Source organism: Hyla sarda, chromosome 1, assembly GCF_029499605.1.
Source record: "Hyla sarda isolate aHylSar1 chromosome 1, aHylSar1.hap1, whole genome shotgun sequence".
NCBI lineage: Eukaryota > Metazoa > Chordata > Amphibia > Anura > Hylidae > Hyla > Hyla sarda.
Window position 1 is genome coordinate 431,789,347 of NC_079189.1, and position 13,532 is coordinate 431,802,878.

Sequence of the window (13,532 nt, forward strand, 5' to 3'; positions counted from 1 at the left end):
CATTTGCGCTTCGGGACAGCAAATAATAGGGACAGTTATTCCTTGCTGAATTTGCATGGTATATAGGGGCGCTTATAAACAGTGCCCAACATTTCATATAGGTGAATATTCAATTATTTTAGTTCTACTAGTATCAGCTGGGAAGACTATGTGACATTTCTTTTTATTTTACAGAGAATGCTGTGAGAAAAGTAGGTGACAAAGTGACCATGTCTGCATCACCCAAAGAAGAATGTGCTGCTGAAGTTGTTAAAGCGGCCGTTTTACGACAGCCAGAACTTTTTTATCCTTTCTGGGGTATTAAACCATTTGTGTTGTTGCGAGATTTGGCTCCAACTCTGATTACACATTTACTTGACAAATTCTATTTGCTAGAAAATATTAAGTAAAACTCTTGTATGAATAAAATACAATCAATTTTTACTTCTTCATTATGTGAAACCTTTTTATTAAATGAGTTATGCTAAGATGTTACTATACTCCATCATAGCCCTAGTACATATCTGTGCAACTGGCTTAAAGGGGTATTCCACCCCTAGACATCTTATCCTCTATCCAAAGGATAGGGGATAAGATGTCTGATCACAGTGGTCCTGCTGCTGGGAACCCCTGCAGCACCCATCATTGTGTGATGACTGGCGATGTAGGGGCCGGAGGAGGCGTCAAGCCCCCTCCCATAGACTTGCATTGAGGGTGCAGGGCCGTGACGTCACAGTCCCCCATCCCCTGCATCACCAGTCATCAGGCACAGAGCGAAGCTTGCTCCGTGCACCAGATGACAGGGGTGCTGTAGGAGAGATCACAGGGGTTCCCAGCAGTGGGACCGCCGCGATCAGACATCTTATCCCCTATCCTTTGGATAGGGGATAAGATGTCTAGGGGCAGAGTACCCCTTTAAGAAGTCCAAATTAGTTTTTTGAAGTTTTTGTGAGTCTATGACCTCTTAGCCTCTTTCTTGTTCTCAGCTCATGTGAGTGACATGCAGTGTGAACAACTACTGCTGATGTTTGGCATACCATTGTTGTAACACATGGGCAGTAAGGTTGCTCTCTTCTTCCTATCAACCTTAACTGACTGTTTATTGATCACTCTTCCACCGAATTAAAGGGTTATTCCAGGATTTTTTTTTATTTGACTATGCTACAGGGGCTGTAAAGTTAGTGTAGTTCATAATATAGTGTCTGTACCTGTGTGGTGTGTTCTCACAAATCACAATGTGATTTTCACCTCAATATTTATTTTTAACAGCATACAAAATGACTGTTGTCTCAGATTTTTCCCAGATTGCAATGTGCAGAGACCTGACTCACTAATCAGCTAATGACAGGGAGCCTGTCTGCTTCAATGGGTGGAGGGATCACTTCTGATCAATCTGCAACTAATGCAACAGCTGTAGGAACCCTGATTGAAAACCACAGGCCTTTTGAATGGATGCAGCTTATTTATGTTTATGTGTGTACACTGATTGAGCATTGCAGGCGACATGAACATTCGGGTGTTCTGTCTAAACAATTGAACTTTACAAATCAACTAAACAAATGGAATAATTTCCCCGGTGCCTCCTGTATTGCTGCTCATTCCTCCTGTGCGGTCCTCTTTCTTGTTGCTGGGGGTTGATGCATCAGACTGACGGTCAGCTAATCAGCGGGCTCAGAAATATCCTGCCTTGTCCAGTGATAGGCTGAGTGGCAGTGTGACAAATTGAGCACTGGTCCTGGTCTTGTCCTTGTGCTGGAGTCCAATGTGTCACACTGCCATTTAGCTTATCATGGGCTGAAGCTGGACATCACTAAGCTTTAAGCTAAGTGGCAGTCTGATGTCTTAACCCCCCAGAAACTAGGAAGAAGAGTGCACTGGAAGACTGCTTTTTTGTTTTAAAGGGGTACCCCATCCCTAGACATCATATCCCCTATTCAAAGGATAGGGGATAAGATGTCTGATCGTGGAAGTCCCGCCCCTGGGGACCCCCACGATCCCCCTGCTGCACCCAGCATTTGTTTAGAGCATCGTGTACAGCGCCAAAGGCTCATGACATTACGGCCACGACCCGCTTGTGCCTTCATGGCCACGCCCCCTCCCATAGGCTTGCATTGAGGGGACGTGGCCATGACATCATGAGTGACCGTGACGTCACAACCCTCTGCCCCGCATCACCAGTCATCCGCCCCATGCATCGGATGCCTGGGGTGCCACAGCCGAGATCGCGGGGGTCCTGCCGTTCAGACATCTTATCCCCTATCCAAAAAAAGATGTCTAGGGGCGGAGTACCCCTTTAATGCCAGCAGCCCATAGCCCCTTTAATTCCACAATTTCTTGTTCCTGCAACCTATATATCTGAAGAAGGTTTGGCCATTTCTTCCTCTTTTAAAGCTCTAACAGCAAGTGATAAGTGTAATAGATTGAACAATAGATTGGTATAAACAAACAAAAACACTTTTTTATACTTTTATTTGATTTCAGTTTATGTTACTGTCACTTAACAATATTTGCTTTTATCTAAGTCTTTGTAGGCAGGATTGTATGGAGACTTTGAAAAGCAAATGGCAGCTGCTCGATCACAGTTGCAGATAAACTGAGAACAGGCATCACTGTAAGCTGTTGGGAGACACAGAATGGCACAGTTAGAGGAGTTGCAGTGCATCTATCACTAGACTTTAAATTAAATTAGAGATCTAAAAGATTATAAATTATAATTGGTTGTGGTCTGGGTGTTCAGAAACCCATTGATCACAAAAATGTGCAGGACTAGCGTGCAGCTATATACCTCTCTCCCTGTCTTTCTTGTCGCTGCACAAAACACACTTTATAGTAAGTCTATGGAGCCTTCCTTGTGCAGCAATTTAGCTGCACTTACTCAACCTCTTTTCCGTTGTAGTTCTGGTGATCGGTGAGGGTCCGAACACCCAGACCCCAACTGATCAAAACCTTTGACATGTCTCTTTAACATGTCAGAAGTTTTTTTTTTTTTTTTTGAGTCAAAAGGATACTAAAGAGTCAAAGCAGTGGATACATTATCTACTAAATTTGTTCTGGAACTTAAGATTACTGTGCTGAACACCACTTTTGCCAGTTCAGGCAATTGATCATGTACTTAGCACAGTGGGTACACCTGTCCATTGCATTGTGATATCATTTGTTTTTTTATTGTTACTTCTAATATGTTATTTTTGTTATATTTTCTTCACATATTAGTATAACTTCATACTTTTACTCTTCATTAAAGAATATATGATGGAAATGACTTTTATGTATAATATGAAGTGGCGTAGCTATAGAGATCGCAACTGTTGCAATTGCGAAAAGGCCCCTATGCCTCTGGGTGCCCACAATACCCCCTAGCGATTAAACTATACGCTGCCTCCTCCTTGCTATAGCTGCCAATAGCTGCATCACTGGGTCACACAAACCCATATATGCACTGCTGGATGACCCACAAGGAAAATATTGGAGCAGAGGGTGAGGTAGGAAGTCCAGTGTCTGAGGGCAGGAGACGCAAAGTACAGAAACAGGTAATGCTCCTCACCCATCCTTCTATAGTGCATGCTACAGCTGCTTTGGGAGGTTATGCTTTTTCTGAAATGCTGAGATGGAGGGGGGAGGAGGTGCATGGTGTGGATGAATTGGGGACATGCTAAGGAGGGTCAGGACACAGTGTAGATGGTTGAGGAACATGCTAAAGCAGGCAGACACAACGTGGATGATGGATGGGGGACATTGTAAGGAGGGGGAGGACACAATGTGGATGGACTGGGGACAAGCTGAGGGGGGGCCATGTTGTGGTTGGATAGGGAAACTGCTGATGAGGGGAGACGTGGTGTGGATAAATGTAGGACATGCTAAGGAGAGGGTGGACACAGGATGGATGGATGGGGGACATGTGGAGGGGGACACAATGTGGCTGGATGGGGGACATACTGAGGAGGGGGAAAATGGTGTGGATGAATGGAGGACATGCTGATGGGGTGCATGGTGTGGATGGGAACATGGTGTAGATGAATGGAGACATGGTATGGAGGGGGACATGGTGTGGGTAGATATGTACGCGCTGAGGGGGACACAGTGTGGATGAATCAAGGACATAAGTAGGGGGTACATGGTGTGGATAGATGGATGAGGGGCATGCTGAGGTAAAGGGCCATTGGGTTGAAGGATGGAAGACATACTGAGGGAGAGCCTCAGGATGGGGGACATGGAGTTCATGGATAGGTGACATGTTAGGGAGGTGGGGCACGGTGTGGATAGATGGGGACATGGTGTGGATTAATGGGGGCATGGTAAGAAGGAGGAAACATGGTGTGGATGGATGGGGGCATCCTGAGGAGGCTGGCCATGGTGTGGATGGATGGTGTGAATGGTGGCAGGGTTGTAACTATTGTGTGTGGGGAGGGGCAGAGGTAGTAGTCACATAGGGCCCTGGCACATCTGTCCCATAACAGACCAGTAATATAAATGGCACATGTGGCCCAGTTGCAGATTTTGCATTGGGGCCCATAAGTTACAAGTTATGTCTCTGGATGGGGAACATGCTGAGGAGGGAGAAACATGGTGTGGATGGAAAGATTGAAGTATTAAAATTTATACAGGGTGAGAATATGGTTTTGTTGTAATTGTGTGTGGGATGGGGCTCAAGTTGACCTCTAGCACCAGGGCCCACAAGACTCCAGCTATGCCTCTTGATACTATGTTAAAGAGTTTTTACACATTTACAGAAATGAAGGTAAAGAAATATGAATCATGAATGAACCATATAAACATTATATTGTCAGCAAGTCTTTTTAGTTTTAGTGGAAATTATTTTGGCTAGGTATCTATTACAATTATTTCTGTATTTATATTTAAAATACATTACTATCTCATTTAATAAGCTAATATAATTTTACACTTACATGTACAGGTGATACTTGTTCCTGAACAGCTATAGGCATAACTTCTGGCGTATGGATCTAAAGAGCTACCACAGGTGTTCTTGGCTTGTGAGTAGCAGTTGTCATGGACTTGACAGCATCTGTGAAAAATCATAGTAAGAGTCATTCCTGACATTTGTATTTTCTGTCATGTTTCAGCATTTGAAGTAATGGAAAAAAGTAAATAAAACACTGGACTATTAAAAAAGGTGTAAATTCTAAACATATTGGGAGAGATTCATCAAAACCTGTCCAGAGGAAAAGTTGCTGAGTTGCCCATAGCAACCAATCAGATCGCTTCTTTCATTTTTCACATGCCTCTTCAAAAGTGAAAAAAGCGATCTGATTGGTTGCTATGGGCAACTCAGCAACTTTACCTCTGGACAGGTTTTGATAAATCTCCCCCATTAAATCTTATTGCATGTATTTGGCCTTAAACATATTGTTAATTGATTCTTAACTTTTAAGTAAAAATTTTTTTATATATAATATAAAGCAAACATAATTTTGAAACAAATTATTTGTAATTTAATAATCTAAGCAGGACCAGATCAAGGTATGTGGTTGGCTTAATGCAACAGTTCAAAAAGGAAAAATCTGGAAATACATAGCTAGCTTTAGTAAACCAGACTGCAGATAAATACTCAAAGCTACTGTACAATATGGTGATGCATACCTGTCCAGAGTGTCCTTTGGGCTCCCCTGTCCTCCAAGTCCACAATAACATCCATAATTATTATATTCTTTTAGGGGTGCACTATTAGGAATAGCACATTTGATCAAACTATGGAATTGCCAGAGTGCCCGACTGGTAGGAGAGGCACAGGCGCAGGACACTGGGACAAAAACAAAATAAGTAACAAAATGTATAAAAATTTCACTGGGGGTGGAATAAATTCCCAATATGCAGCTATTAGGTAAGGGAAGTGGAGCCCTGTTCACCACTTAATTAAACAACAAACTAGCATGCAAAGCTATACCTTAGCTTAGTAAATGAGGGTCACTGTGTTGAACACAAGCTTGGTATACTGTTATGAGCATAAGCATGGAACGCTATGTGAAAAGTAGGCATGGTATACTGTGTGGGACATAAGTGTGAAACACTATGGAAGTTAAGCGTGGTATACTGTGTGGGACATAAGCATGGAACACTATGTTGAAGGTAAGTGTGGTATACTGTGGGACATAGCATGGAACACTATGTGGAAGGTAAGCGTGTTATACTGTGTGGGACATAAGCATGGAACACTATGTAGAAGGTAAGTGTGGTATACTGTGTGGGACATAAGCGTAGAACAGTATGTGGAAGGTAAGTGTGGTATACTGTGGGACTTAAGCGTGGAACACTATGTGAAAGGTAAGCGTGTTATACTGTGTGGGACATAAGCATGGAACACTATGTAGAAGGTAAGTGTGGTATACTGTGGGACATAAGTATGGAACACTGTAGAAGGTAAGTGTGGTATACTGTGTGGGACTTAAGCATGGAACACTATGTGGAAGGTAAGTGTGGTATACTGTGTGGGACATAAGCATGGAACACTATGTGGAAGGTAAGCATGGTATACTGTGTTGGGACATAAGCATGGAACACTATATGGAAGGTAAGCGTGGTATACTGTGTGTGGCATAAACATGGAACACTATGTGGAAGATAAGCATGGTATACTGTGTGTGACATAAGCATGGTATACTGTGTGGGAACGTATGGCAGTTTTGCTCATTATCTGCTATTGCAACTGAGTGTAAATGCAATCATGGTGCAGTTTTTTAGAAAGTAGCCGTGACACAGGAAGCTAAGTGATGTCAGTACCCTGGATGAAATGAATACATGTTATCTTGTATGAACCTTATGCATGATAAATGCAGGGAAACTGTACGCTGTAAGGAAACATAAGTGTGGCATATTTTGAAACGAAAATGTGGAATACCGTGTGGTAACGTTAACAAGGACATCCTATTACACCTGACCTCCAACATGAACAAATGTAAAAGCAATGCCATGATAACAGCCTAACATACTCGACCAGAGAACCATGAGAGTTATGCTGTGACAGCTTGAAATACCTGACCTGCATACATTAATGAAAGCCTAACGTGACAGAGCTCAAAACAAGACAAATGTGCCAATAAAGCTATGAAACATCCACTGACGTAGCAGGTGGGCACACAGTATATTCTATGGTGATATAACCCATACGTGACTACGTGTATGTAATAATAAAGTATACAAGTTATATGAATGGTGACATAAAACAGTATAGTAGAGACATATGGTGTATCTATGATAAGTGACATAATCACGGTGATGTATAACAGTATACAGCTCATTTTTTGAGCCCATGATCTGAAGTTTTTAGCGGTTGCATTAATAGGACTTATTGATTCATTTTTTCATGATATAAAAAGTGACCAAAAATGCACTATTTTGGACTTTGGAATTTTTTTGCGCGTACGCCATTGACCGTGCGGTTTAATTAACGATGTATTTTTTTTATAATTCGGACATTTCTGCACGCGGCGATACCACATATGTTTATTTTTATTTACACTGGTTTTTTTTTTTTTTATGGGAAAAGGGGGGTGATTCAAACTTTTATTAGGGAAGGTGTTAAATGATCTTTATTCACTTTTTTTTTTTCAATGTTATAGCTCCCATAGGGGGCTATAACACTGCACACACTGATCTTTTACATTGATCACTGGTTTCTCATAGGAAACCAGTGATCAATAATTCTGCCGCTTGACTGCTCATGCCTGGATCTCAGGCACTGAGCAGTCATTCGGCGATCGGACAGCGAGGAGGCAGGTAGGGATCCTCCGGCTGTCATGTAAGCTGTTCGGGATGCCGCGATTTTGCCGCAGTGATCCCAAACCGCTCCCTGAGCTAACCGGCATGGTTTCACTTTCACTTTAGACGCTGCGTTCAACCTCTACCAACAGCCGGGACCCGTGGCTAATAGCACGCGGCATTGATCTTGGTGCCGCGCACTATTATCCACGGGTCCCGGCTGTTGTTAGAAGCCAGGCCCAACCCGCTGTGGCCCCGCATTTTAGATCGGGAGCGGACTCATGACGTACGCGTACGTCATGGGTCCTTAAGAGGTTAAGTTATGGCAAGACCAACTGGCAAAAATTTACTCTAAAATCGGACTGTGGAGCTCCAGAAAGCTCTCGTTGGAGAGCAAAACATTGGTTTTGCGGAGTGAAGTTTTGCCTGTGCTCCAATGCACCGCACAGGCCTGACATCCCCGTGCCACCATTTGCAAGGCCATCACCTGGACCATGTTCCGCTTCATCTGGGGCAAAATGGACAGAGCCAAGCAGATTGTGGTTTATAAGGAGCCTCGCAAAGTTGGGAAAGAAATCCCTGATATCCTCACTTTGCTTCGGTCTTCCTTTGCATGTGTCCGCGTGCAGCGGACTCTTGTGGAAAAGACTGGCTCAGCGGGCAGGTCCATGACTCGCTTGTTTCTCTTGCCCCTCTGGAGACAGCTAAGCTGGGAGAAGTGGGACAGCTCCGTCCCTTACAACCGAAACATTCCCTGGTTCTATGGGGACATGGTCCGGTTTGTGAGGGAACACCAGCTGGAGGGACTGAAACCTGATCTGTGGAAGCCAAATACCATCTACAAGCTCATCCGAGCTAAGGACTTGTTGGAGCTCATTCCGGGGCTCCCCATGGCCACGGCAGAGACTGTCTGGACTAAAGTGGCTTCAAAGCGGCAAGGACTTGTCATGAATGGCCATTAAGGGAGGACTATCTTTCAGGTTGTTCATGCATGACCGTGACCTGTGCAGAACCCGGTACTGCCCCCAGTGCCCCTTTGTGGAGAAAACATTTTTGCACGTGTTTTGACAGTGCCCCTTTGCGCAGGGTCTGTTGGATGCCCTGGAACATGAACTCAGAGACTCTGAACCCAGGAACTTACTATTCTACGATTCAGTGCTTTACGGTCTGTTCGCTGGGACTCACAACGTGGAGGCCATCCAGGAGGCCAGGACCCTTATGAACTGTTTTAAGGACGCTGTGTGGCTTGCCAGGAACCGCCTCTTGATCAACAGGGAGAACATGTCCGTCTGGGACTGCCGCAGGTTCATTCGGAGCCTGCTGAAAGACTATTCCATCTTGGACAGCCAAGCCAACGATGAAGAAAATGAGGAGTGAAGACCCCTCTCCTTCCCCCATGTCCCCTGAAGTTATAGCCCAGTAGTTTGGCCCTGTGATCCGCCCTCTCCGTACCCCCACATAGTCGCCCACTCCCCCATGCACCCAGCCCTGCCCAATAGCCCACACCCCTACCCTGATCACAGATTGTATTGTTTGGTCTTCTCAATTTCTTGTGCTTTTCTCTTACAGGATTGAGCGGAGTGTTCGTGTAGAATGCTGTGCGATGTATAGTTTAGGGACTCTGTGCTATGTATTGTACTGTCATGCTTTGTGTGATTGTAATTTATTGTATGACTTGTAATGACTGAACGATCAATAAAGCTCTTTCAATAACTGGTATGTGACTGAACGATCAATAAAGCTCTTTCAATAACTGGTATGTGACTGAACGATCAATAAAGCTCTTTCAATAACAGGTATATAAAGACCAGACTCCTCCCACAAATCAGGTTAACTTAATTAAGTTAACCAATACATATAGAAAACACCATTTATCTACAGGATACCCCTATATAATGCTAAAAAAATATAATAATTGTAATTGGGCAGTGCAGCATAACCCGTTCATAAGTTCAACTGTTCTAACTACTGGATGTTCCTTGCAGACCTACTTTTATAACTTTGCCCCCTGAAGTCAGCGATATGTTCTATAATCTCATCTCTGTATTCAGTAGGCTTTAAGATAGAACTAAAAAGGGTCTAGGAGAAGTGCAACAATCGTGCATTCATATCATTTTTTTCTAGCTTCCCCCCATTTTTTCATTTTGCAGTTCACATGTGTTCTGTTTCTTTTTGCGGGCTGCTAATGGCAAACATGATGGGGGATATTTATCAAAGGATTTAGACAGATTTTTCCTGTCTAAATTTGTCGCACAGAAAGTAGCAGTCTAAATACGTGCGACTTTTCTACGACTTTTGCTTTTGAGGATTTTTAGAACATGATGCATGCTAATCTATTTTAGACGGAAAAATGCATTGGCGCTGAATTTATCAAAAGCGACTTTTCAGCGACAAGTCGCAGCGGCTGAAAGTACGCCAAAATATCAGACCATGCTGGAGCAGGTTTAAATACAGTCTAAAGCATAGATCCCAAAGTCTGTGCGCAGAATTTATCAAGAGCCGTGCAACTTTTGATAAATTAGGCGCACAATAGACTAGCCTAACCCTCTGTAGTTTGGTCTATATTGATGCGAGACATAGACAGCTTTGATAAATATCCCCCAATGTGGATTTAACATGGCTTTTTATTAGGTCCATGTTCACACCATGAATGCTTATTTAATAATCCATCCATTTGTGCCATTGGTAGATGAAATAGTGGTGTTGTTTGACAGCTTATTTTGTTTTATTATATTTATGTGGTTTAGAAATGTTATAGCTCTCATTCTTACACACACTTTGATTTAAGTTTCTGATTTTTTGCAAAGATTAATCTTAAACGATTTGTTTTTATTATCTGTATGTTGCATTTTCGATGGTATACGAATTTTATTAGAGTTTTTTCAAATCTTGTAGAATTTTTAATTATATATTTTTTTTCGTGTATCTTTAGTAAATGGGCATGACAGAGTTAACTTAACACACCAAGGCCATACACCTGTTGGGTGTTTAGTCTCATCTCATGTCCATATACACGATTCTTAGAATGTGTAATCAATGTATGAGTAAGGCCAGCATCTGGCTGAAACGCGTCACATCCTGTTTTGTACCTGTGATCCATGTAACTTCTTGTGAATAAAGACGACTATTAGATCTATGAACGAGCTGGAATTCTTCTATCTTTGTGCATTCATATCCACCGCTTCCTGCTGTAGAAGGTGAATACCGATATTGCGGCTCCTCACACCTCATGGATGTATGGTTTTACAGTATACTAATATTGTTTGTATGATTGCTAAACCTATCAGGTTCTGGCTATCATTTGATCTGATTGGTTAATAATTTACTTCCCCCCCTTGAACTAGTCCATAAACCTCCCCAATAAACATTTACCCCAATGTTAAGCAAATTCTCTCTGTACAGTTTTACTTTTTTTTTAACATATGTAACTTCTTGCTATTCAATGTAGTATACAATACTCTTAATAAATATGTTCTCCAAAACTATGGATGTTGGAGATTACAGTTGGTTGTATGCCGCAGATAAAGAAGAAAAAGCTTACCTGCCAGGAGAACAGCAAGGAATCGGAGCATCATGGTGTTAGAGACTCAGTGCATATTCAACCCTACCCCTATAAATAGTGGAACATTGGCCTTCACAATTCAGGGTCATCAAGTTCTGAGAACACCCTGCTGCCAAGTGCACATTTTCTCACTTTAGATTTGACAGAAGATGTATGACCTTCAACTTGTTTTTTTTTTTACTGTAAGTCTAAGTCTGCATTTTCATGGACATAGATAAGTTTTTTTAATGCATAATCAGACTAATGCTTATTGCACAAGAATGCCTATACATGGCCCAGTTTAATACCATAATTGTTCATAAAGTATGGAATGCAGAAAAATTGTTTTGAAAAATAAAGATAAAATGTAATTAATATTTTCTGTGGTAGTAAAGGGTTTGTCCAGTGAAAAACAACTTATTACCTATCCACAGGATAGGGGAGAAGTGTGTGATTGCAGGGGAAGGGGGGCTCAATTGCTGGGACCGCTGCGATCTCCATAACGGGGCTCCAGCTCTCTGTGCCAGCCGCCATTTTGAGCCAGATCACTGCCAATATATGCCTCTTGAGAACGCAGTTGTTACAGCGAAACATGTAGAGGTTGGCATGTTGTGTATGTTTTAAATCAGACACTTAGACAGGTACTATTAGTAGCAGTGAACTGCAGTACCGCGTTTACAATTACTATGGGTTATCCCGGTTAATATGAGTTATTTTCACTCTGTCCTGCCTTAGTGCTATTTTTAATTTTTTTCACTTCTTTCATTTTGGGTTTTAATAATTTTATCAATAAAAGTTACATTTTAGGGGTGTGCTAATAGGGGTGTGAATCACCCTGGGCTACGGCCCAGGGTCTTGTATATTGTAAGTTTGGCCTCTTAATGCCCTTTTGGGTCAAATATTGGTGTTCAAATGTATGCTTTGTACAGTATATACGTAGGAGAGGTCATCTGTGTTCACATGTATGCAGAGTACAGGACGCAGGAGATATATTATGTGTGGTCAGATGTATGCAGAGTACAGGACACAGGAGATATTATGTGTGGTCAGATGTATGCAGAGTACAGGACACAGGAGATATATTATGTGTGGTCAGATGTATGCAGAGTACAGGACACAGGAGATATTATGTGTGGTCAGATGTATGCAGAGTACAGGACACAGGAGATATTATGTGTGGTCAGATGTATGCAGAGTACAGGACACAGGAGATATATTATGTGTGGTCAGATGTATGCAGAGTACAGGACACAGGAGATATTATGTGTGGTCAGATGTATGCAGAGTACAGGACACAGGAGATATATTATGTGTGGTCAGATGTATGCAGAGTACAGGACACAGGAGATATATTATGTGTGGTCAGATGTATGCAGAGTACAGGACACAGGAGATATATTATGTGTGGTCAGATGTATACAGAGTACAGGACACAGGAGATATATTATGTGTGGTCAGATGTATGCAGAGTACAGGACACAGGAGATATATTATGTGTGGTCAGATGTATGCAGAGTAGAGGACACAGGAGATATATTATGTGTGGTCAGATGTATGCAGAGTACAGGACTCAGGAGATATATTATGTGTGGTCAGATGTATGCAGAGTACAGGACACAAGAGATATATTATGTGTGGTCAGATGTATGCAGAGTACAGGACACAGGAGATATATTATGTGTGGTCAGATGTATGCAGAGTACAGGACACAGGAGATATATTATGTGTGGTCAGATGTATGCAGAGTACAGGACACAGGAGATATATTATGTGTGGTCAGATGTATGCAGAGTACAGGACACAGGAGATATATTATGTGTGGTCAGATGTATGCAGAGTACAGGACACAGGAGATATTATGTGTGGTCAGATGTATGCAGAGTACAGGACACAGGAGATATTATATGTGGTCACATGCATGCAGAGTACAGGACACAGGAGATATTATATGTGGTCACATGCATGCAGAGTACAGGACACAGGAGATATATTATGTGTGGTCAGATGTATGCAGAGTACAGGACACAGGAGATATATTATGTGTGGTCAGATGTATGCAGAGTACAGGACACAGGAGATATTATGTGTGGTCAGATGTATGCAGAGTACAGGACACAGGAGATATATTATGTGTGGTCAGAAGTATGCAGAGTACAGGACACAGGAGATATATTATGTGTGGTCAGATGTATTCAGAGTACAGGACACAGGAGATATATTATGTGTGGTCAGATGCATGCAGAGTACAGGACACAGGAGATATTATGTGTGGTCAGATGTATGCAGAGTACAGGAC

The 13,532-nt window shown here is 42.3% G+C and overlaps 2 protein-coding genes across 4 annotated transcripts in view; one reads left to right on the forward strand and one right to left on the reverse strand.

The window, feature by feature from the left end:
* Nucleotides 1–489, forward strand: part of LOC130282130 (hydroxysteroid 11-beta-dehydrogenase 1-like protein A) — a 58,388-nt gene extending 57,899 nt beyond the window's left edge. For all 3 annotated transcript variants that reach the window (XM_056530070.1, XM_056530064.1, XM_056530077.1), the window contains one exon: nucleotides 175–489. In XM_056530070.1, the coding sequence (XP_056386045.1) occupies nucleotides 175–389 (215 nt within the window). In that variant the 3' untranslated portion in view covers nucleotides 390–489. The remainder of the gene's footprint in view (nucleotides 1–174) is intronic.
* A 1,942-nt stretch (nucleotides 490–2,431) lies between these two features.
* PLA2G1B (phospholipase A2 group IB) lies at nucleotides 2,432–11,394 on the reverse strand. Its single transcript, XM_056530113.1, has 4 exons — nucleotides 11,237–11,394; nucleotides 5,581–5,740; nucleotides 4,887–5,005; nucleotides 2,432–2,595 (listed from the first exon to the last, which is right to left on the reverse strand). The coding sequence occupies exons 1-4, from the start codon at nucleotides 11,268–11,270 to the stop codon at nucleotides 2,477–2,479; spliced, it is 432 nt and encodes a 143-aa protein (XP_056386088.1). The 5' UTR covers nucleotides 11,271–11,394; the 3' UTR covers nucleotides 2,432–2,476.
* Between the last annotated feature and the right edge of the window lie 2,138 nt (nucleotides 11,395–13,532).